General features: G+C 40.4%; 1 protein-coding gene across 1 annotated transcript in view; it reads right to left on the minus strand.

Annotated features, from left to right (window-relative positions):
- Window positions 1-26,478, minus strand: part of LOC133589073 (E3 ubiquitin-protein ligase MARCHF2-like) — a 31,234-nt gene that overhangs the window by 1,582 nt on the left and 3,174 nt on the right. The window contains exons 2-5 of the mRNA XM_061941774.2: window positions 8,546-8,808; window positions 8,282-8,477; window positions 2,876-3,085; window positions 1-227 (exon numbers count right to left, since the gene is read on the minus strand). The exon at window positions 1-227 is cut by the window's left edge and continues 1,582 nt beyond it. Coding sequence (XP_061797758.1) covers window positions 72-227; window positions 2,876-3,085; window positions 8,282-8,477; window positions 8,546-8,730 — 747 coding nt within the window. The 5' untranslated portion in view covers window positions 8,731-8,808 and the 3' untranslated portion in view covers window positions 1-71. The remainder of the gene's footprint in view (window positions 228-2,875; window positions 3,086-8,281; window positions 8,478-8,545; window positions 8,809-26,478) is intronic.

Below are 26,478 nucleotides of genomic sequence, written 5' to 3' on the forward strand. Positions count from 1 at the left end.
TCTTGTTTTGTTTAGAGAGTGCTTGGGCCGGCGCTATTTTCAATACTTCCCCCCTCGCCGCTGACCTGCACTCATACGATGGTCTCGTCAGTCATTTTCTTTGTCGACTTGGTCGGCACAGAACTTTGGGTGGTGTGCGCGCCTTTCATGTCAGGCATGAGCAGGCGCACTTTCTGATTGGTCCTCCTCCACTCTGAATACAGCTGACAATGATACCGAAAGGACACCTGGGGGGGAAAAAGATGGCCGTCAGTGGAAAACGCTAACAATGTGCCGGAGAAATTGAAATACAGTGGTAACTTCACTTAAGTGTGTTTTGGGATGAGAGCTAATTGTTATGTTTTAAGCTGCTTGCAGAAATTAGAGTCACAAGCAACTCCGCCAATTAGTTGGCAAATTAAATGCCAAAGTAAGATAGACATAACTTTGTTTTCCAACCATGGGAAAGAAGAAGTGTGAAAGACTGAAATCATCCAAAACATGACAGTAGGGCTGCACTGATAAAACGATATCAATATACATCGCGATAGACAATCGATATCAATATAAAATGTGTTCAATAAAACACTGAATCTAGTTATATTTTTTGGTCGGAAGAAAACAGAAATGATGAACCCAACAAAACAGGAAACAGAAAGTGTCGCTGAGCAATGGGAGTGGAACGTAAAAGCCAATCACGTAACCGTATCAACTACCACGGTTGGTTGCATCATCTTTCTGTCTCGCTGTGGATTCTCTGCATGGAGTGAGAAGAGGAACGGTAATATCTTGATAAATCAACTCAAAAAAAGGTTGGTTGGGCCATCTTTCTGTCTCGCTGTGGATTCTCTGCATGGAGGAACTGTAATATCTTCATAAATCAACTCAAAAACAGAAAGTTGTCTTTAGTTTTGTTGGTTTAACAGACGGTGAGACAACATCCTGGCACTTCCAATTTCCGTTTAATGAGTTGAGTCCCAAACTACTTAGGGATATATATATATATATATATATATATATATATATATATATATATACATACACACATATATATATATATATATATATATATATATATATATATATATGTGTGTGTATGTATATATATGTACCAGCAGATGACATGGCACCCCAAACCATCACCCAACCATGCAAATTTTGCATTTCCTTTGGAAATCGAGGTCCCAGAGTCTGGAGGAAGACAGGAGAGGCACAGGATCCACGTTGCCTGAAGTCTAGTGTAAAGTTTCCACCATCAGTGATGGTTTGGGGTGCCAAGTCATCTGCTGGTGTCGGTCCACTCTGTTTCCTGAGATCCAGGGTCAACGCAGCCGTTTACCAGCAAGTTTTAGAGCACTTCATGCTTCCTGCTGCTGACCTGCTCTATGGAGATGGAGATTTCAAGTTCCAACAGGACTTGGCGCCTGCACACAGCGCAAAATCTACCCGTGCATGGTTTACGGACCATGGTATTTCTGTTCTAAATTGGCCCGCCAACTCCCCTGACCTTAGCCCCATAGAAAATCTGTGGGGTATTGTGAAAAGGAAGATGCAGAATGCCAGACCCAAAAACGTAGAAGAGTTGAAGGCCACTATCAGAGCAACCTGGGCTCTCATAACACCTGAGCAGTGCCAGAAACTCATCGACTCCATGCCACGCCGCATTAACGCAGTAATTGAGGCAAAAGGAGCTCCAACCAAGTATTGAGTATTGTACATGCTCATATTTTTCATTTTCATACTTTTCAGTTGGCCAACATTTCTAAAAATCCCTTTTTTGTATTAGCCTTAAGTAATATTCTAATTTTGTGACACACAGAATTTTGGATTTTCATTTGTTGCCACTTCAAATCTTCAAAATTAAATGAAATAAACATTTGAATGCATCAGTCTGTGTGCAATGAATAAATATAATGTACAAGTTACACCTTTTGAATGCAATTACTGAAATAAATCAAGTTTTTCAAAATATTCTAATTTACTGGCTTTTACCTGTATATATATATATATATATATATATATATATATATATATGGATTAATTAGTCGTTAGTTGCAGCCCTAATATCTATATATATATCTATATATATATATATATATATATATATATATATGTATGTATGTGTGGGAAAAAAAAAATCACAAGACTACTTCATCTCTACAGGCCTGTTTCATGAGGGGGTTCCCTCAATCATCAGGAGATTTTTAAAAATCTCCTGATGATTGAGGGAACCCCCTCATGAAACAGGCCTGTAGAGATGAAGTAGTCTTGTGATTTTTTTCCCCACACATACATATATTGCGCTCTACTACGGTATCGAGCACTATTTTTTGGATAACCTTATTAAGACATATATATATATATATATATATATATATATATATATATATATTAGGGCTGCAACTAACGACTAATTTGATAATTGATTAATCTGTCGATTGCTTCGATTAATAATCGGATAAAAGAGACAAACTACATTTTTATCCTTTCCAGTATTGTATTGAAAAAAAAAAAACAGCATACTGGCACTGTACTTATTTTGATTATTGTTTCTCAGCTGTTTGTAAATGTTGCAGTTTATAAATAAAGGTTTATAAAAAAAAAAAAATTAAAATAAAAAAAAAGGAGCCTCTGCGCATGCACATAGCATAGAGCCAATGAATCGATGACTTAATTAATCGCCAACTATTTTTATAATCGATTTTAAATCGATTAGTTGTTGCAGCCCTAATATATATGCACACACACATTTCGAACATACTGTGTATATAAAAAAGCACAATATTGAACTAATTTAAAGGGAAAATACTGTATTTTCTAAATTGGTTTAAGCATACACACTCACAATCTAACAAGCAAAACAAAGCACTTAAATTCAAACTGGAACATTTATTACCAGTGTCCAGAGGATGTAGATGGTGAAAAGGGCGATGGTAAGTGCGATGAGCCCCACAGCCTCCAGTCTGCTCTTGAGCTGCAGGTGGTCCTGGGCACCCCTAAGACACAGCCAACCAGAGATGGCTGCCAGGGGCGTAATGAGAAGAAAACAGGCCATGTCGCACAGCAGCGTTCTCTTCTCGCTGCGGGGGCCCGGGTCCTTCAGCCACTGAGCAAGAGCAAAACGGAGAAGGTCATTGGTTACCGTCAAACATCTGTTATAAACAGAGAGAGTAAATATGTAGCAGGGAATTGGATAGTAGAAGATAGATACTGTAGTAGGGATGCACATCATATAACGGACAGATCAGTATCCGGCCAATATGAGGAGTTATGGCGTCATGTGGACAAATCCAATAGCTCTGATGAAAAAATTTTTTTTTAAATGAGGCAAGATTACTACCCGTATTGTGCTATAGGTGGGTTAGGGTGAGCAAATCAAGCGCTCCTTTTCTCCTAAGTGCTTTAAACGGTTGTTGTAAACTTCCCCTGAGCTCTGTGTATACAACCAGGGCGTCGATCGTGTGGGAGTTCTTCTGTTTCACAGAAGACATTTCGCGTGCTAGTTGCACCAAAATGTTCTGCAAACATTTCGCAAGGAGGGGAAAAAAAACATCCATCAAACCTTATCGCCACCTGAAACGCCAGCATCGCTACGGCGGTTATTTATACCCTACGAAAATGTTCTGCGCTGTTAAAGAAGCTGCCCCTAAGCCAGCAGTAAAGAAAGGTGTGCACAAACTGCAGTTAAATCTACATTTTTATACAAACCCCGTTTCTACATGAGTTGGGAAATTGTGTAAGATGTAAATATAAACGGAATTCAATGATTTGCAAATCCTTTTCAACCCATATTCACTTGAATGCACTACAACGACAAGATATTTGATGTTCAAACTCAAACTTTATTTTTTTTTGCAAATAATAACTAACTTAGAATTTCATGGCTGCAACACGTGCCAAAGTATGTACAGCTTAAGTTGTTCAACAGTTGTTCTCCGTTGTGGTATTTTAGGCTTCATAATGCGCCACACATTTTCAATGGGAGACAGGTCTGGACAACAGGCAGGCCAGTCTAGTACCCGCACTCTTTTACTATGAAGTCACGTTGATGTAACACGTGGCTTGGCATTGTCTTGCTGAAATAAGCAGGGGCGTCCATGGTAACGTTGCTTGGATGGCAACATATGTTGCTCCAAAACCTGTATGTACCTTTCAGCATTAATGGCGCCTTCACAGATGTGTAAGTTACCCATGTCTTGGGCACTAATACACCCCCATACCATCACAGATGCTGGCTTTTCAACTTTGCGCCTATAACAAACCGGATGGTTCTTTTCCTCTTTGGTCCAGAGGACACGATGTCCACAGTTTCCAAAAACAATTTGAAATGTGGACTCGTCAGACCACAGAACACTTTTCCACTTTCTATCAGTCCATCTTAGATGAGCTCAGGCGCAGCGAAGCCGACGGTGTTTCTGGGTGTTGTTGATAAATGGTTTTCGCCTTGCACAGGAGAGTTTTAAATTGCACTTACAGATGTAGCGACCAACTGTAGTTACTGACAGTGGGTTTCTGAAGTGTTCCTGAGCCCATGTGGTGATATCCTTTACACACTGATGTCGCTTGTTGATGCAGTACAGCCTGAGGGATGGAAGGTCACGGGCTTAGCTGCTTACGTGCAGTGATTTCTCCAGTCTCTCTGAACCCTTTGATGATATTACGGACCGTAGATGGTGAAATCCCTAAATTCCTTGCAATAGCTGGTTGAGAAAGGTTTTTCTTAAACTGTTCAACAATTTGCTCACACATTTGTTGACAAAGTGGTGACCCTCGCCCCATCCTTGTTTGTGAATGACTGAGCATTTCATGGAATCTACTTTTATACCCAATGATGGCACCCACCTGTTCCAAATTTGCCTGTTCACCTGTGGGATGTTCCAAATAAGTGTTCGATGAGCATTCCTCAACTTTATCAGTATTTATTGCCACCTTTCCCAACTTCTTTGTCACGTGTTGCTGCCATCAAATTCTAAAGTTAATGATTATTTGCAAAAAAAAAAATGTTTATCAGTTTACTTTGTAGCATATTCAACTGAATATGGGTTGAAAATGACTTGCAAATCATTGTATTCCGTTTATATTTACGTCTAACACAATTTCCCAACTCATATGGAAACGGGGTTTGTAGTAATACATTATCGGTCTTGAGAAGCAGGATGTTATCTGTATCGGTATCACCTTAAGGAAAAAAAATGTGCACCCCTAATTAGACTCGTCCAGTTATTTGCAAACTGTGGGGTCATGGTGGAATGAAACTTAATAGTGTTGATTACAATTTTTTGGTGATTTATTCTAACCTAAGTGACATACATAGAATTGCAGATCACTAGATAGATTAAGTAAACTAATGCAATATGATTAGTGCTGTCAAACGATTAAAATATTTAATAGCAATTAATCGTGTGTGTGCCATGAAGATGGATGGATGGATGGATGGATGGATGGATAGATAGATAGATAGATAGATGGATAAAACATTTTAAAAAAGTGCTGGTGCTAATGTATTATGTTTGTGTGGTTTTGATTGGATGTTAATTTTTTTCCCATGAACCCACAGGCACCATTCGTGCCAAAAAGCAGCATAGAATGAGGAAATGTTGTTGACGCAAGTGTTTACACGGGAGGTAAAACCTGTTGGAATTGTGCTGTTTGTTATAAGATTGGCAATACAAGTAAAAAATAGCGGCAGACTTTGTGTGACTTCTTTTGTGGGCTACAATACATAACTTTAATCTGTTCGCACGTGACAAAACCTTTATTTCAAAGGTGTGGCGGTGCGCTACATTCAGTTACAAACCTCTTAAGGCCCAAGCTGTTTGTTTACATGCTTTTTTTTATTTCTCTTTGCTATTTAGGCTTATTGGACCCTAATTAGAATAAAAACTGAGAATCATCTTTTGATATGATGTACTGAGTCCATAAGTACACAAACGTGTACTTCATGTTTAGTGACATGCTAAATCTTATTTTTACACTTTTTTTTCCAAATTCCATTGTATGTTATACTCTTCTGACACCACCAGATGGCAGTATAAGTGTCCACATGAGCGGCCATAAGACCCCAATTCAGTTGCATACCTGCCAACTTTTGAAATCAGAAAAACCTAGTAGCCAGGGTCCAAGGGCCGCAGGCCCCGGTAGGTCCAGGACAAAGTCCTGGTGGAGGGTTCAGGGCTTCGCCCCCCGACGCAAAATTATTATTAGCATTCAGACAGGTTAAAATGATGCTAAAACCATCACTTTTCTCAGTCACAGTGACTTTTCAAAACAAAAATATTACAGCAAAAATCATATGGGTTGATTGACATGTTTATTCTGTAAACTAACTTCAATAGTTTGAAATTATTTTGACAGTTAATGCCAGTTATCCTGTCAACCTTTCACAAGACTTCAATTTGTTAATTGAAAGTATAAACAGTATAAACACTTTTTACAGTAAACAAATGGTAAAACAGTACTAAACAATTCCATTAAAAAAAAAATTGGTGTCATTATTAACTTTCTGTCCAAGCTTGTATAATCTACTGCCTTGTTCAATTGTAAAAAATATTCTGTGCCTAAAATTCACATTTCTATCACAATTATCATACTGTAAACATGGTAAGCTAACTTCATTAAAATTAATAGTCCTGTCAATAGCATGGAATTACAATTCAAATGTAGTTTTTTTGTAAGCCTTTCAAAAGAATTCAAAATATGAAAAATTAATGAAAATTAATTGAAGCCATCAGACACTTGAAAAGTGGCACATCACATCTCTAATGTAATCATTTGAACTTTTCAACAGAAATAGCGCTGCAAAAATATTAAGGACATACTTCTGTATTTTGGTAGTTATGCTGTCAACATTTAACAAGATTTCTTCAACTTGGACTTGAAAGCATAAATAGTATAAACACTTTTAACAGTATAACAGTACTAAACAATTCCAATAGATAACATTGGTGTCATTACCTTTTTGTGGCTAAAATCCAAATTTATTCTATCAGATTGATCATACTGCAAAAATGATATGGTAACTTTATGATAAGTTTACTTGAAGTGGCATAAAACACTGAAAGTAATTGTTCTTATAACCCCTTTGTTTTAAATGTTTTATGCCACTTCAAGTTGTCAAAGACGTGCTGTGAAATACAGCCGACAGGATTGCGCACCACAAAGCAAGGCCAAAGTGCATGCATGGTGCAGGAGAACAAAGGACTTCTTTCATTTAAGGTTTGTGATAAACCATCAAACTCATTCGTTAAAAGGACTCTATAGTAATATAAAGCGAGTTTTTCTGGACATTATCATACAAGAAAAGTTTATTTTTGGGACCGCGATCACCGCGTAATGATTTTTAAAGGTTGCATTACAAACATTTAACTGTCCCATGTGATCAGCCAGTGCGATTGGAAGTCCATGCTCAATTATTGCCTCCGTAAATAAAACTTCGGCATTTATCACATCCAAAGAATCTGTTTGGGCGACGAAAAACGTTGAAAGTTTTCCACTTGTATCGCTAGCAACGGCATTAGACTTGTGTTTTTTTGTCCCAACGTGGTCTTTTACATCGCTAATTCCTCCGTGTCCGATCGAAAAATCTTGTCTGCACAAGGTGCAATTCGCGTAGTTTTCACCCTTTTTTTTTTTTTAATTAATGAAAAACCGTATTTTTTATCACTGCAACCGTAACCCGGAATAGGTTGATGAAAACCGTACTAATTACGGGAAAACCGGAGTAGTTGGCAGGTATGCAGTTGTGTACACAATTTTGGAAATAAGAGCTAAAAAGTGCTGTCCACGCATGTGGCCACCAAGTCTTTTGAGGTTTTAAGAAGAAACCCTGACACTTAACTGTAATCCAAACACGGAAGTAAAGCTCCTCCTCTCTAAAGCGGCAATGCTTATCAGCAAGCATTCCCTCCAATTATGTTGTCTCACGGTGTTCAAAGATAAAATGGTCTTTATTGTCGGGAGAATGAGTCGCCATGGCTTTGGATATCGTATTCCAATAGTGGATCCCCTTTCTTAGTGCATTTCTGATCGCTATTTTCGAGCGTGTGACTCAACAGCAACGGACGCCCTTACATCTCCCCACGCTACGGAATGGCCCAAAGGACAAAAAGAAGTCAGTACACATGCGCTTTAGAGGGAAGCGGCACTTTTTTTTGGAATTTTGCAATCATTATGATAGACATGGCAGATGCATATTTTTTAATGCATTCTATTGATAAATAATTACTCTGGTTTAGTTATTTAAATAGGACTACAAGAACAAGGTGAAATATTCTCAAAACCAATGAAAATATGTCCTTCTGACCTGTGTGAGCGGTTGTGGCCTCCGTTCAATGGTGAACTCGGTGTGACAGAGTTCACAGTAGCTGGTGTTGGAGGACGACAGCCACTTCTCCAAGCAGCTCTTGTGCACTTTCCCCAGCGTTCCAGTGCATTCGCATGGAGACAGCAGCGTCTCCCCGCCGCCGCCCTCGTGACAAATCCGGCACATGCCGACATCACTGCAGACACATTGAAACAATGAACAAAAACACATGTATTGATCCCAATGTTCCCCCCCCCACCGTACCTTTGCAGGCTCACAGCTTTGACGATAGTGGAGAGTGGGCGGCCATCCTTAGCTGTAACCTTGGCGATAAACTGGGCTTGTGCTGTGGAATCGGACTCCTCTGAATCCTTAGCGGAGTCCGACTCAGTGTTCCCGGAGTAATCGCAGAGGGAGCCGGGTAGGTGGCAGCACCCTGGTGAAGACATGGCTGAAATGAAGACGTTAGGGAAGATGACCTCTCAGGGAGCGAGAAGGTCCGAGGCCCGGTTCTCTTCTCGGTCCACCTGTAGATAAAAAGGCAGCAGGATCATGGCATGAACAGATTACAATGCACTAGGGGTGTAACGGTACGTGTATTTGTATTGAACCGTTTCGGTACGGGGGTTTCGGTTCGCTTCGGAGGTGTACCGAACAAGTACACATGCTAGCAGCGACCGGGCTAGGACAACATGTAAAAACCAGAGCTGGAAGACCCTCCTGCCTCGTTAAGATCTCCCGTTTGGGAACACTTTGGCTGCGCGATACAACAATGGAGGACAGAGGTTTGCCGACATTGTTCAGCAGCTGCTTCTGACAACACGTCAAACATGTGTTGCACCTTTCCTGCTTCCGGCTCCCAGACCGTAGTCGAGGAGCGCAGGGGAGACACTCCTCCAGGGCCGATGTATTCTCGGGAGCAACGGGTCTCCACAGCTCCGGACTCCAGGGTAAATGACGAGTCCGGTGATTAGTTGCATATCGTGGCTTTATTGAGGTCTTGCACACAGCCAATCCAACAAAACACTAGCTACTCCCCGCACTCCCTCACCTCGCTTGCCCACACACTCACATGCTGTCACATATTAAAGGGCCACACACACACACACACACACACGTTACTCTCATAACACATGCTAACCCATTTGAAGCGTCACCACCGCATTCAAGCAGCCTCTCCTCGGCGAGTCAGGCAGGGCTAAAGCAATAACAAATGTTTTTATAGCAGCAGATATAAGTCCATATTGCAATAAAAACTAGGTTTTGACCCACTTCTATGGTGGAAGAACAATGAGCCCATATATCCTCTTACTGCCAAGTTAGCCAGGCTGGGGGGGAATACAAGTTAATCTGAGGGTGAGTTGACTTGAAACTGTTTAATGTTGCACTTTTTATATGTAGAAGAAAAGTTTTGTCATTTTATTTAATCTGAGCAACAACTTGAGGCAGTTTAATCTTGATTAACGTGGACCCCGACTTAAGCAAGTTGAAAAACTTGTTGGGGTGTTACCATTTCGTGGTCAATTGTACGGAATATGTACTGTACTGTGCAATCTACTAATACAAGTCTCAATCAATCAATCAAAAAAAGCACTTTATACGTAGAAAGGTTTTGTTAAGAAACCATTCTGAGCCTTATCTTATTTTGTTTTTATTTTATATATGTTGACCACATTAACGCTGGCGATGGACCCTGTGTGTATATGTATGTTATGCCATTGTTTACAAATTTGGTAAAAAAAAATGTATATTTTGTTGTTTTCTTACTGTACCGAAAATGAACCGAACAGTGACCTCTAAACCGAGGTACGTACCAAACTGAAATGTTTGTGTACCGTTACACCCCTACAATGCACACATGTATAAAACTCCATTTAATAAGCAGGAAATCTATCAAACTTAAGGAGGCCACAAAATAATATTTTTACAGTTGCGTTAAAAGGGAATTGCACTTTTTTTTAAATTTTGCCTATCATTTGCAATTACTATGTGAGACAAAAAAAACAAAGTATGTCATTCTATTTTCCTATTGTAAATTGTTATATACCACTTGTACAGGACAGCTAACAATGTCGCTTATGGGTGTCATATTGTCACGTTCAAACACTGAGGACATCTATTAAACAAGACAAAAGGCAAGGAATCAAACAGAGACAGAATTCAATTTGGACTCAATATTGAGGAGAGACATGGCCACTGCACTCTCTGTACAGTCCTGCACCACGCTCTGACGAAGAAGGTTTTCGTCTCCTCATTTATTCAGATGTTCAATGTTCACGCACATGTCACAGCAGGAATGGGAAGTATGTAAAACAGTCATTGTTTTCGGTCTCATTGAAGTCCAAGAAGAGGATTTCTCGGGCTTGGGCTCTTCCTGGATCCAGCTGGGGCAGGTGTTGGAGGACAATGGGTAACCCCTCCCGTCTCCTGACCACAGCAACTTCAAGAGGGCAGCGGGTCGTAAATAGCGTTGACCTCGGTTACCAAATAGTTGGAAGAGAGTTTGTGAAATACTTCAGAGAGAGTTCGTTTAACACTTCAAAGAGAGTTCCTCTGGAAGTTGAGCAGATCCTGCCATCTGTCCGTGTTGAAATCACAGTGGCGTTCCACGAGCCTTCTTCCTCTTGTTAGGCCTCGAAAGACAGCATTCATAATACAACGTTTCTTTTGTGATAACTTACAAACAATTATTCCAACACATATATTCAGAGTTTAAGACTATAAAATGCTCTAAAAAAACATCCAAAAACCGCCAATTTCTTTAGTAACAAGAGCCAATTTTTTTAGTAACAAGGTGCATTGATCATCCGGAGGCAACTAGCTCGTGCAGCTGTTGACATACTGAGCTGCTGCATCGCCTCTGAGTTGGTAAAAGTTTGTGATAGATTATAAATCATGCCTTACACAGTAGATGGTTGTAGCCATTAGGGCTGGGCGATAAAACAATAACAATATATATCGCGATAGACATGTGATCAATATCAATAGAAAATGGGGTCGATAGAACGTTCGATAATTTCACTGAGTTCTGCTAGAAAAAAATAGGAAGAAATGCCGAGCCGGAACCGCACGGCATTCTGGGGGGTGTAGGCAGAGGAAGGGCTTTGGCCTCTCAACCTATCACGGCCGAGCCTGAACCGCAAGGCATTCTGGGAAATGCTAACAGGGAAAAAAAAGCAACAACGGCGAGCTGACGACGAGGAGTCAAACAAAACGGGAATATGAGTGCGGCAGCACGAGAGGAAATTGTAAATAAAAAAGGAAACGTGACGTCACCAGTTTGGCAGTATTTTGGATTTTTTAAGTCCGATACGAATCAGAGTAATACTGTCTGCAAACTTTGCAAGGTCGTCGTCCCGACCAAGTCTGGGAACACGACAAACTCATTTTACCACCTGAGCCGCTCTCACCCGCTGGAGCACAGCAGTATCAAACAGCCACAACCATCTACATCAGCTGGTGCTGTTGCGGCAACAACAGACCACCATCGAGAGGTACTCGGCAGCAGTGCCATACGACAAAAATTCAAAACGTTATAAAGAAATAACGGATGCAGTGGTGGATCAATTAGCGAAGGACATGCTACCTACTTATATTTAAAATAAAAGTATTTAAATTCAGCCTTTTTTCTCCTGGTCTTTATTTAGAATAGTTTTTTTTTGTTTTTTTTATCAATAATTATCGATATCGACTGATATGAAACACTTATAATGTGATACAGTTTTTTGGTCATAACGCCCAGCCCTAGTAGCCATAAACCAAGAAGTTGGTTTTTGATTTTTTTAAATCAACCTAGACCACCTTTTTTTTCACCTGAGGGGTGAGGGTTATGATGATTTCATTATCAATACGTAGAACTAGGGCTGGTTGATATGGCAAAAAAAATGTTCACGATTAATTTTTCATGTCATCCAATCGATTAATATCAATAATTATTTTATTTTTTTATTAAAGCGGATTGTCCCGTGCAGGATTATAGCAAGTACCCCATCCCTACGGTTTACTACTGCAGTATCTTGTAACAGACATTTCCACCATGTTTGATGGAGTTAATTTATGCTAACAGCTGACAACTGTCATTTTGTTCATATATACAGTGGGGCAAAAAAGTATTTAGTCAGCCACCAATTGTGCAAGTTCTCCCACTTAAAATGATGACAGAGGTCTGTAATTTTCATCATAGGTACACTTCAACTGTGAGAGACAATGTGAAAAAAAAATCTAGGAATTCACATTGTAGGATTTTTAAAGAATTTATTTGTAAATTATGGTGGAAAATAAGTATTTGGTCAATAACAAAAATTCAACTCAATACTTTGTAATATAACCTTTGTTGGCAATAACAGAGGTCAAACGATTACTATAGGTTTTTACCAGGTTTGCACACACAGTAGCTGGTATTTTGGCCCATTCCTTCATGCAGATCTTCTCGAGAGCAGTGATGTTTTGGGGCTGTCGCCGAGCAACACGGACTTTCAACTCCCTCCACAGATTTTCTATGGGGTTGAGGTCTGGAGACTGGCTAGGCCACTCCAGGACTTTCAAATGCTTCTTACGGAGCCACTCCTTCATTGCCCGGGCTGTGTGTTTGGGATCATTGTCATGCTGGAAGACCCAGCCACGTTTCATCTTCAAAGCTCTCACTGATGGAAGGAGGTTTTGGCTCAAATTCTCACGATACATGGCCCCATTCATTCTTTCCTTAACACAGATCAGTCGGCCTGTCCCCTTAGCAGAAAAACAGCCCCAAAGCATGATGTTTCCACCCCCATGCTTCACAGTAGGTATGGTGTTCTTGGGATGCAACTCAGTATTCTTCTTCCTCCAAACACGATGAGTTGAGTTTATACCAAAAAGTTCTATTTTGGTTTCATCTGACCACATGACATTCTCCCAATCCTCTGCTGTATCATCCATGTGCTCTCTGGCAAACTTCAGACGGGCCTGGACATGCACTGGTTTAAGCAGGGGGACACGTCTGGCACTGCAGGATTTGATTCCCTGTCGGCGTAGTGTGTTACTGATGGTAACCTTTGTTACTTTGGTCCTAGCTCTCTGCAGGTCATTCACCAGGTCCCCCCGTGTGGTTCTGGGATTTTTGCTCACCGTTATCATGATCATTTTGAACCCACGGGATGAGATCTTGCGTGGAGCCCCAGATCGAGGGAGATTATCAGCGGTCTTGTATGTCTTCCATTTTCTGATAATTGCTCCCACGGTTGATTTTTTCACACCAAGCTGCTTGCCTATTGTAGATTCACTCTTCACAGTCTGGTGCAGGTCTATAATTCTTTTCCTGGTGTCCTTTGACAGCTCTTTGGTCTTGGCCATAGTGGAGTTTGGAGTCTGACTGTTTGAGGGTGTGGACAGGTGTCTTTTATACAGATAACGAGTTCAAACAGGTGCCATTAATACAGGTAACAAGTGGAGGACAGAAGAGCTTCTTAAAGAAGAAGTTACAGGTCTGTGAGAGCCAGAGATCTTCCTTGTTTGAGGTGACCAAATACTTATTTTCCACCATAATTTACAAATAAATTCTTTAAAAATCCTACAATGTGAATTCCTGGATTTTTTTCTGTCTCTCACAGTTGAAGTGTACCTATGATGAAAATTACAGACCTCTGTCATCATTTTAAGTGGGAGAACTTGCGCAATCGGTGGCTGACTAAATACTTTTTTGCCCCACTGTATATATATAATTGTGTTCACTAGAGGTTCAACAGTACAGGACACAGTCCTTACCTGGTTTTAGGGCCACAGTTTTGCTTCTTTTTCAGTACCGTATTTTTCGGATTATAAATCGCAGTTTTTTTTCATAGTTTGGCCGGGTGTGCAACATATACTCCGGAGCGTGTGAAATTAACACATTACCGTAAAATATCAAATAATATTATTTATCTCATTCGCGTAAGAGACGAAGCAAATGTCCGCAATCGTCAAACACACGTCAGCAATCGTCACACACGTCAATCAATAAGAATTCGGCGGGGGCGGGTCATGGCAGAAGTGCATTGTGCGTCATGGCAGAAGTGCATTGTGGGCAGAGGTGGGTAGTAACGTGCTACATTTACTCCGTTACATCTACTTGAGTAACTTTTGGGATAAATTGTACTTCTAAGAGTAGTTTTAATGCAACATACTTTTACTTTTACTTAAGTATATTTATAGAGAAGGAACGCTACTTTTACTCCGCTACTTTTATCTACATTCAGCTCGCTACTCGCTACTAATTTTTATCGATCTGTTAATGCACGCTTTGTTTGTTTTGGTCTGTCAGACAGACCTTCAAAGTGCCTGCCTTACTGGTGACGTTTCACTTCGTTCCACCAATCAGATGCAGTCACTGGTGACGTTGGACCAATCAAACAGAGCCAGGTGGTCACATGACCTGACTAAAACAAGTTGAAAAACTTATTGGGGTGTTACCATTTAGTGGTCAATTGTACGGAATGTGTACTGTACTGTACTGTGCAATCTACTAATAAAAGTTCCAATCAATCAATCAAAAGTGTGAAGGAAAAAAGATACTTTTTTATTTCAACCGTACATCCCGTCAAAAGCCTAAAGACTGACTGCACAGTTCCTGTCTTCACAATAAAAGTGCCGCTCCATCGCGCCTGCGCTTTCAAAACAAGAGTCTCCGAAAGCCAGCGCAAACAAGATAGCAAGCTAAGGAGTTTGACGCCAAATTTTTTTTTTTTGTAAAGTGTATAAAAACGAATATGGAAGCTGGACAAATAAGATGCCAAAAACCCACCACTTTCATGTGGTATTAGACAGAAAGGAGGAATTTTTCTTCTCCTCCATTTGAAAACGTGGACGTTATCACTACTGTCTGATTACAATCAACGCAAGTCATCATGAATGAGGTAATACACCAACTTATATTCTAGTCTTCATGAAATAAAGGAATCTATGTTAAACATGCATGTATATTCATTAAAACACCTTTAACATGTAAACAAAAACAGCCAAATAAATACATATAAATTATATACTGTATATATCAATGTATATATATATAGTGTGTATATATAGAGTGTGTATGTTACTCATCAGTTACTCAGTACTTGAGTAGTTTTTTCACAACATACTTTTTACTTTTACTCAAGTAAATATTTGGGTGACTACTCCTTACTTTTACTTGAGTAATAAATCTCTAAAGTAACAGTACTCTTACTTGAGTACAATTTCTGGCTACTCTACCCACCTCTGATTGTGGGTCATGGGATGCCAACTGCTTCGACATCCGTAGCTATTAAAATGGATTATTTCAACATTGGCGGTAACTTATAAAAACTGAGAAGGGCTGAACTAAAATGGCACCGAAAAGGAAATCATATACTGCAGGTTACAAGCTGGACGTAGTGAAATATGCAGCAGAAAACGGCGATCGAGCAGCAGAAAGAAAGGACATACCAGAGGCGACACCGGGGAGGAAGATTTCATGGGATTTAGCGATTAGGAGTGACAGATTGTTTGGTAAACGTATAGCATGTTCTATATGTTATAGTTATTTGAATGACTCTTACCATAATATGTTACGTTAACATACCAGTTGGTTATTTATGCTTCATATAACGTACACTTATTCAGCCTGTTGTTCACTATTCTTTATTTATTTTAAATTGCCTTTCAAATGTCTATTCTTGGTGTTGGATTTTATCAAATAAATTTCCCCCAAAAATGCGACTTATACTCCAGTGCGACGTATATATGTTTTTTTCCTTCTTTATTGTGCATTTTCGGCCGGTGCGACGTATACTCCGGAGCGACTTATAGTCCGAAAAATACAGTACATTTTGTGGGGGTAAAGACAACAACTTTTTTTCCTTCGAAAAGATATTTTAGGTTTTTTTTTTTGGCTTGTCACCACAAACATTCTGAAGTAAACAAAGTATCATTGGTGTAGTCCAGGGGTGCTCATTACGTCGATCGCGAGCTACCGGTCGATCTCGGAAGGTGTGTCAGTCGATCACCAGCCAGGCATTAAAAAAATAGTCCTAAAAATGAGCGATCATAAATCTTCACTATGACGTCACTTTCGTCACTTGATTGACATTCGCGGCACCCGAGGGTCTTCTGAGATGACGCTGGCTGCTGCCAGCTGATTAAAATTACCGACTGGAAGGCGAGAAACACTTTATTTCAACAGACTCTGGCGCCGTACCTGTTGTCAAAACTCCAAAGACCGACTGCACAGTTGCGCTAACAAAACAAGAGTCTCAGAAAGCTGGCGTGCACAAGCTAGCAAGCTACGGAGTTTGCCGACAATGTATTTCTTGTAAAGTGTATACAAAGGAGTACGAAAGCTGGACAAATAAGATGCCAAAAACCAACCACTTTCATGTGGTATTGGACAGAAAGGACTTTTTTCTCCTCCATTCGAAAATGCGGACGTTTTTAGCACCACTGTCTGATTCCAATCAATGCAAGTCATCAGAATCAGGTAATACACCAACTTATATTCTTGTCTTCATGAAAGAAAGGAATCTATATGTGTTAAACATGCCTGTATTATCTTTAAACACCTTAACTTGTTAACAATATTAACTATATGTGTTAAACATGCGTGTATTATCTTTAAACACCTTTAACTTATTAACAATATTAACTATATGTGTTAAACATGCTTGCATTATCATTAAACACCTTTAACTTGTTAACAATATGAACTATATGTGTTAAACATGCTTGTATTATCTTTAAACACCTTTAACTTATTAATAATATTAACTATATGTATTAAACATGCTTGTATTATCATTAAACACCTTTAACTTGTTAACAATATTAACTATATGTATTAAACATGCTTGCATTATCTTTAAACACCTTTAACTTGTTAACAATATTAACTATATGTATTAAACATACTTGTATTATCATTAAACACCTTTACTTTATTGACAATATTAACTATATGTATTAAACATTCTTGTATTATCATTAAACACCTTTAATTTATCAACAATATTAACTATGTGTTAAACATGATTGCATTATCATTAAACACCTTTAATTTATTAACAATATTAACTATATGTGTTAAACATACTTGTATTATCATTAAACACCTTTAATTTATTAACAATATTAACTATATGTGTTAAACATGCTTGCATTATCATTAAACACCTTTAACTTATTAACAAAAACATATATTTCATAAATAAGTAAATATAAATTATATATATGAATGAGGTAGATCCCCACGACTTGATCAATTGAAAAATAGCTCGCCTGCAGAAAAAGTGTGAGCACCCCTGGTGTAGTCAATACTATAAGACTTTTAAGTGAACATTCACTAAACACTTTCAAATAGTTAATTATTTGTACTCTTTAATTACTTGTATACATCAGTGTTTCTCACCAGTGATTTGGTAAACAACAAGCGGTGACCTACAGTGTGGTGTTTTTAAAACTCAAATTCTGTATCTTATACTGAATGAAAATACATTAAAGTCCAGTTTGATTTTGAAGTACTGCAACATAATATACACCAACACATAAAACAGGTTTAATGATTATTTCAGGAACAAAAAGAACACAAAGTGTCTGTATGCAGAGTTTTTTTTGTTTTTTTAAGTACATGCTATATCAGAGTGGAATCTTTGCAGAGACTTAAACAAAAAGTCTGATTACATTTTTTTAGATATAAAAATGCATTTTCTGATTAAATTAGTGGGTGTGTTGATTGCCCCAGTCGGGACTAATACGGTCACATAGATGTTCTGAGTGCCTGCAAGTCCACATTCAGGGCAGGATTACTGGTGAGCTGCAGCAAAACCTGTCACTAAAGTTGATGCTTCTTCTAAATCTTGTGTTTCAAACTTTATGCTAGTCTTCGCCATATTTCTTTTTTTTGTTCTTCTGGGCTGCACTTCCAGCTGTGTTAGGGGACGAGGCACAACGCTGATTGAACATTAATTACGTTGTGACGAGACACACCAACAAACACTTTCACAAAAACACACGCAAACGTACAGAAATACACACAGGATCACGGTCAATAAATGTGGACTGTTCCGTGCAGGAATATACCTAGCATCCTTGCTTCCCTACTGTTTACAACTGGGGTCATTTCTAACAGACATTTCCGCCATGTTGGATCGAGGAAATATGCCAACAGCTGATCACCGTGATCAAACTCAAATTAATCGCGATAAACGATCACAACAATGTAATTGTCCAGCCCTGAATGGAACACAAGGTCTTCTGTTGCATTTGAACATCCCATCAGTCGGCATCCCAGTGAAAGCACACATAGGACAGTAAGTGATTGTTTTATTATGCTTGTATTTTTCGTTTATTAGCACATGATGCTTAGTGTTTCACTATAGCTGGATCTGCTTGCACCCCGGGGGCACCCTAGTCTAAAACTTCCAGCTCAAAAATATAAAGTTCTGGATCATCATTTGTCCCAAAGTAGTCGTCGTTAGCTCTCACAAAATCTGCCATGATTAGTAGTCGTCATTATTGTTGAAGGAAATAGCGAACATTGTGATGCGCTCTGTGAAATGCCAGGGCTCGAATATAACCACGACAACTGTGGCAAAAGCATACCTGCCAACTTTTGAAATCAGAAAAACCTAGTAGCCAGGGTCCAGGGGCCGTAGGCCCCGGTAGGTCCAGGACAAAGTCCTGGTGGGGGGTTCCTTCGCCCCCCAACGCAAAATGATTATTAGCATTCAGACAGGTTAAAATGTTGCTAAAACCATCACTTTTCTATCAGTCACAGTGACTTTTCAAAACAAAAATATTACAGCAAAAATCATATGGGTTGATTGACATGTTTATTCTGTAAGCTAACTTCAATAGTTTGAAATTATTTTGACAGTTAATGCCAGTTATCCTGTCAACCTTTCACAATACTTCAATTTGTTAATTGAAAGTATAAACAGTATAAACACTTTTTACAGTAAACAAATGGTAAAACAGTACTAAACAATTCCATTAAAAAAAAAATTGGTGTCATTATTAACTTTCTGTCCAAGCTTGTATAATCTACTGCCTTGTTCAATTGTAAAAAATATTCTGTGCCTAAAATTCACATTTCTATCACAATTATCATACTGTAAACATGGTAAGCTAACTTCATTAAAATTAATAGTCCTGTCAATAGCATGGAATTACAATTCAAATGTAGTTTTTTTGTAAGCCTTTCAAAAGAATTCAAAATATGAAAAATTAATGAAAATTAATTGAAGCCATCAGACACTTGAAAAGTGGCACATCACATCTCTAATGTAATCATTTGAACTTTTCAACAGAAATAGCACTGCAAAAATATTAAGGACATACTTCTGTATTTTGGTAGTTATGCTGTCAACATTTAACAAGATTTCTTCAACTTGGACTTGAAAGCATAAATAGTATAAACACTTTTAACAGTATAACAGTACTAAACAATTCCAATAGATAACATTGGTGTCATTACCTTTTTGTGGCTAAAATCCGAAAAACGTTGAAAGTTTTCCACTTGTATCACTAGCAACGGCATTAGACTTGTGTTCTTTTGTCCCAACGTGGTCTTTTACATCGCTAATTCCTCCGTGTCCGATCAAAAAATCTTGTCTGCACAAGGTGCAATTCGCGTAGTTTTCACCCTTTTTGGAACGGATAATTATTCCCGGATAGGCTTTTGAATATTCTTCACAGAATGACTGCAGTTTTCTTTTCGGTTTAAGACTCGTTTGCGATTTTTCTCCGGCTGATTCCATGATCGTTCGCTCGTTTGGAAACAATGGCCTCGTGCTTGGCAGGGGTGCTATAAATAGCCTCGCGCATTTAAAAAAAAATTTTTTTTTTTAATTAATGAAAAACCGTATTTTTTATCACTGCAACCGTAACCCGGAATAGGTTGATGAAAACCGTACTAATTACGGGAAAACCGGAGTAGTTGGCAGGTATGGGTACATCTGACATTGAAATATGAAGCTGTGGGTCATCAACAAGCATATGACTGGATCCAAAAGGAATGCTTTTTGTTTTGTCAATATTCACAACAAGTTTACTATCATTTACCCAGCATGACACTCTCTCCAGGTCCTGATTTAAGTTATTTTCTAGGTCATTTAAGGTAGAGGCAGTACTGTACAGAGTTGTGTCATCTGCATACATAACCACATAGGTGTTTGTTGTAACACAGGGAAGATCATTAGTAAAAATAATAAAAAGTAAAGGACCTAAGCAGCTTCCTTAAAGGGCAACATTATCACAATTTCAGAAGGGTTTAAAACCATTAAAAATCAGTTCCCAGTGGCTTATTTTATTTTTCGAAGTTTTTTTCAAAATTTTACCCATCACGCAATATCCCTAAAAAAAGCTTCAAAGTGCCTGATTTTAACCATCGTCATATACACCCGTCCATTTTCCTGTGATGTCACACAGTGATGCCAACACAAACAAACATGGCGCATAGAACAGCAAGCTATAGCGACATTAGCTCGGATTCAGACTCGGATTTCAGCGGCTTAAGCGATTCAACAGATTACGCATGTATTGAAACGGATGGTTGTAGTGTGGAGGCAGGTAGCGAAAACGAAATTGAAGAAGAAACTGAAGCTATTGAGCCATATCGGTTTGAACCGTATGCAAGCGAAACCGACGAAAACGACACGACAGCCAGCGACACGGGAGAAAGCGAGGACGAATTCGGCGATCGCCTTCTAACCAACGATTGGTATGTGTTTGTTTGGCATTAAAGGAAACTAACAACTATGAACTAGGTTTACAGCATATGAAATAGGGATGTCCCGATCTGATATTTGGATCGGATGCCGATATTTGCCAAAAATTGCGTATTGGCAAGGCATCGGAAAATGCCGATCCAGATCCAGTTTAAAAAAAAAAACCGGTCCGTGTTTTCCAACGCACCGATTTAAATAATACATTCCACTTTTCTGCTGCTCCCTAATTTCCGTTCCGCATTTTCCAGCACACCTTCAACACATCCACAGGTCTGTGAATTCTCACGCAGTTGCTTTTAGCTGCTGGCATTACACGACAGGCTCTTCGCACTCTTTCCTGTGTCTCCCTCTCACAGACAGCAAGTGCACCTTCTTACACACGTCACGACATACGTCACATACGTATACGTCCTCCCCGAGCAGAGAGGTAGCAGCATGGCTAACGTTAGCTGTGATGCTAGCGCAGCCGTGCAAGCAACGCTCCCTCTAAGGTGCTCGCCTGTGCAATTGCGCACTGTTTAAGCGTCTTCTGCGCATAGCAAATCTATGCCACGCACAAAATCAAATAAAAAAATAAGCGCGTAACAATTTTCAACACACGGACACGACAGAGAAAACAGTTTTCGTCATCATTGTTCAAATATTGTGACGTCTGTCGAGACGCTTATCTCCATTCGGTGCCACACGCCCACACCATCAAAATGCCGAGGCAAAAATTTCCACATCAACACCGTATGAAAAAATTAGTGATTTTTTTAGTTGTGATTTCCTTCTCTGCATGAAAGTTTAAAAGTAGCATATATTAATGCAGTATGAAGAAGAATGTTTTAATGTAGACATGCAAGCCTTGAAAGAACATTTTGAAAATCAAGACTACATTTCCTGCAAATGGGTGCATTTCTACCCTATATTTTAACTTTACATTTATTCTCATATCAAACTCTTTTGGCTGTCTTTTTGACACTTACATCCGGCGCTCCCCTCCACACCCTGGATTATAAATAATGTAAATAATTCAATGTGCTTATCTTGTGTGATGACTGTATTATGATGGTAGTATATATCTGATAGTATACATCTGTATTATGAATCAATTTAAGTGGACCCCGACTTAAACAAGTTGAAAAACTTATTGGGGTGTTACCATTTAGTGGTCAATTGTACGGAATATGTACTTCTCTGTGCAACCTACTAATAAAAGTCTCAATCAATCAATCAAAACACATAGAATCATCATACTGCTGTGATTATATGCATCAAGTGTTCATTCAAGGCTAAGGCCAAATATCGAGATATATATTGTGTATCGCAATATGGCCTTAAAATATCGCAATATTAAAAAAAGGCCATATCGCCCAGCCCTAGTTCAATGATGCCATTTCTGTTTGTCATGTATAATTTTGTCTATTTTGTGTTTATCCTTGAATAAACAGGTCAGATTCTTGTTACCAACCATTGTGTATTATTCAAACTCCCCTAATTCAGCTGGCTAGTTGTTATCAAGAGTACCTAAACCCTTTTCAACATGATTCTGACAACTAAGTAGGCTAAATAACTTTAAACTTTAATACATGCACGGATAGGCCAGTATCGGATCGGAAATGCAAAAACAATATCGGTATCGGATCGGAAGTGCAAAAACCTGGATCGGGACATCCCTAATATGAAATACATTTGGCAACAACATGCACTTTGAGAGTGCAGACAGCCCAATTTTCATCAATTAATATATTCTGTAGACATACCCTCATCCGCTCTCTTTTCCTGAAAGCTGATCTGTCCAGTTTTGGAGTTGATGTCAGCAGGCCAGGGAAGCTAGGGTCGATATTCTTCTCTTGATCATCTTCGGTGGCATAAGGGACGGTGTGAGCCAAGACATCCAGGGGGTTTAGCTCGCTTGTCTGCGGGAACAAACTGCCGCCATTGCTTGCCGTGCTACCGAGGTCCTTTGTCCCTGAATTGCTCACACACTCCGGCAGATTCAATGGGGGTCTGGCGGCAGATTTCTTTGACTTTATCGTTGGAAATGCATCTGCTTTGAGTGTCGCAGGATATCCACACATTCTTGCCATCTCTGTCGTAGCATAGCTTTTGTCGGTAAAGTGTGCGGAACAAACGTCCAATTTCTTGCCACTTTCGCATCTTTGGGCCACTGGTGCAACTTGAATTCGTCCCTGTTCGTGTTGTTACACCCTCCGACAACACACCGACGAGGCATGATGTCTCCAAGGTACGGAAAACAGTCGAAAAAAAGGAAAATAACAGCTGATTTGACTCGGTGTTTGAGAAAATGGCGGATTGCTTCCCGATGTGACGTCATCGCTCCGAGAGCGAATAATAGAAAGGCGTTTAATTCGCCAAAATTCACCCATTTAGAGTTCGGAAATCGGTTAAAAAAATATATGGTCTTTTTTCTGCAACATCAAGGTATATATTGACGCTTACATAGGTCTGGTGATAATGTTCCCCTTTAAGGCACGCCGCAGTAATTGTACTTACGTTTAGATAGGCTACCATTAAAACACACTCTCTGTGATCTTCCTGATAGATTGGATACTCACTTGACATTCAAAGTGAGTATCAAATCACAAGTTTCCAATTTAGCAGTAAGCAGGAAGTGTTGCGCCGTAGCCAGACCCGGATACCAGAGAAGGAGAAAAAAACTTTGATTAGGTGGCAGATATATATTTACAAGGCCATTTTCAAGAAGGATATTTAAAGAGAAACTACATCTTGTGAGACGATGTCGGCCAACCCCAGAAGCTAGCTCAGCTGTTCTGGCGATAAAATGCTCGCCATTTCCACTTGAATAAGCCGACGACGAGGGTTACCACTGGCTTATACGGCGCTGAATAGGTCCTACTAATTGTCCATCCATCCATCCATCTTCTTCCGCTTATCCGAGGTCGGGTCGCGGGGGCAGCAGCCTAAGCAGGGAAGCCCAGACTTCCCTCTCCCCAGCCACTTCGTCCAGCTCTTCCTGTGGGACCCCGAGGCGTTTCCAGGCCAGCCGGGAGACATAGTCTTCCCAACGTGTCCTGGGTCTTCCCCGTGGCCTCCTACCGGTCGGACGTGCCCTAAACACCTCCCGAGGGAGGCGTTCGGGTGGCATCCTGACCAGATGCCCGAACCACCTCATCTGGCTCCTCTCCATGTGGAGGAGCAGCGGATTTACTTTGAGCTCCTCCCGGATGACAGAGCTTCTCACCCTATCTCTAAGGGAGAGCCCCGCCACCCGACGGAGGAAACTCATTTCGGCCGCTTGTACCCGTGATCTTGTCCTTTCGGTCATAACCCAAAGCTCATGACCATAGGTGAGGATGGGAACGTAGATCGACCGGTAAATTGAGAGCTTTGCCTTCCGGCTCAGCTCCTTCTTCACCACAACGGATCGATACAGCGTCCGCATTACTGAAGACGCCGCACCGATCCGCCTGTCGATCTCACGATCCACTCTTCCCTCACTCGTGAACAAGACTCCAAGGTACTTGAACTCCTCCACTTGGGGCAAGATCTCCTCCCCAACCCGGAGATGGCACTCCACCCTTTTCCGGGCGAGAACCATGGACTCGGACTTGGAGGTGCTGATTCTCATCCCAGTCGCTTCACACTCGGCTGCGAACCGATCCAGTGAGAGCTGAAGATCCTGGCCAGATGAAGCCATCAGGACCACATCATCTGCAAAAAGCAGAGACCTAATCCTGCAGCCACCAAACCAGATCCCCTCAACGCCTTGACTGCGCCTAGAAATTCTGTCCATAAAAGTTATGAACAGAATCGGTGACAAAGGGCAGCCTTGGCGGAGTCCAACCCTCACTGGAAACGTGTCCGACTTACTACCGGCAATGCGGACCAAGCTCTGACACTGATCATACAGGGAGCGGACTGCCACAATCAGACAGTCCGATACCCCATACTCTCTGAGCACTCCCCACAGGACTTCCCGAGGGACACGGCGAATGCCTTCTCCAAGTCCACAAAACACATGTAGACTGGTTGGGCAAACTCCCATGCACCCTCAAGGACCCTGCCGAGAGTATAGAGCTGGTCCACAGTTCCACGACCAGGACGAAAACCACACTGTTCCTCCTGAATCCGAGGTTCGACTATCCGGCGTAGCCTCCTCTCCAGTACACCTGAATAGACCTTACCGGGAAGGCTGAGGAGTGTGATCCCACGATAGTTAGAACACACCCTCCGGTTCCCCTTCTTAAAGAGAGGAACCACCACCCCGGTCTGCCAATCCAGTGGTACCGCCCCCGATGTCCACGCAATGCCTACTAATTGTGAGTTGAAATATTTTAGTTTCCCATTTTTAAGATGATTTTTTCAATTTTAATTTTGACAGTATGTTTTAATTGCTGATGCGTTTTAATGCACCATAAAATAGCCCGTTTTGTACACTGTTGAGGTGTTTCTGTATGTTATTTCTCCAGCAATGGTCATGTGGTGACATCAATGATGGTATTTTGAGAGGTGATCTTTCAAGTTGGACATCACTGAAGGCCTAGGTGGGAAACGCACGGCCCGCCACTGGTCAACGGCGTGTCGGAAATGGACAAAAGCGGAAAGAGTCCGCCGGCGTGCAGGTGCCGTTCCCCGGCCATTTCACACTCAATGAAAATCCATGCGGAATTTGACAGACTCTTTTTGCGTGCGTTTGTTTACTATTTTAAAGGCATAAAAAAGAAAGACGTGTTATTGTCTCACATATGTATTGTGAATGATTGAAAAATTATTAAAAAGTGCAATTCCCCTCTAAGACCATTTTGTTAACCTTGACTGAAACAAATACATACCACATCTTTGAATCGAGGCATTTGGTGAAGCAATATTAACCGATCTACATTTTAAATATTTCAAAATAACCAATAATAACACGCACTGTAACAAAAGACTTGATTAGACTATATTGCCAAAAGTATTTGGCCACCTGCCTTGACTCACATATGAACTTGAAGTGCCATCCCATTCCTAACCCATAGGGTTCAATATGATGTGGGTCCACCTTTTGCAGCTATTACACAGCCTCAACTCTTCTGGGAAGGCTGTCCAAAAGGTTGCAGAGTGTGTTTATAGGAATTTTCCACCATTCTTCCTTAAGCGCATTGGTGAGGTCACACACTGATGTTGGTGGAGAAGGCCTGGCTCTCAGTCTCCGTTCTAATTCATCCCAAAGGTGTTCTGTCGGGTTCAAGTCAGGACTCTGTGCAGGCCAGTCAAGTTCATCCACACCAGACTCTGTCATCCATGTCTTTATGGACCTTGCTTTGTGCACTGGTGCACAGTCATGTTGGAAGAGGAAGGGGCCCGCTCCAAACTGTTCCCACAAGGTTGGGAGCATGGAATTGTCCAAAATGTTTTAGTATCCTGGAGCATTCAAAGTCCCTTTCACTTGAACCAAGGGGCCATGCCCAACTCCTGAAAAACAATCCCACACCATAATTCCTCCTGCACCAAATTTCACACTCGGCACAATGCAGTCCGAAATGTAGCGTTCTCCTG

The sequence above is a fragment of the Nerophis lumbriciformis genome, linkage group LG03 (assembly GCF_033978685.3).
Source record: "Nerophis lumbriciformis linkage group LG03, RoL_Nlum_v2.1, whole genome shotgun sequence".
Classification (NCBI taxonomy): domain Eukaryota; kingdom Metazoa; phylum Chordata; class Actinopteri; order Syngnathiformes; family Syngnathidae; genus Nerophis; species Nerophis lumbriciformis.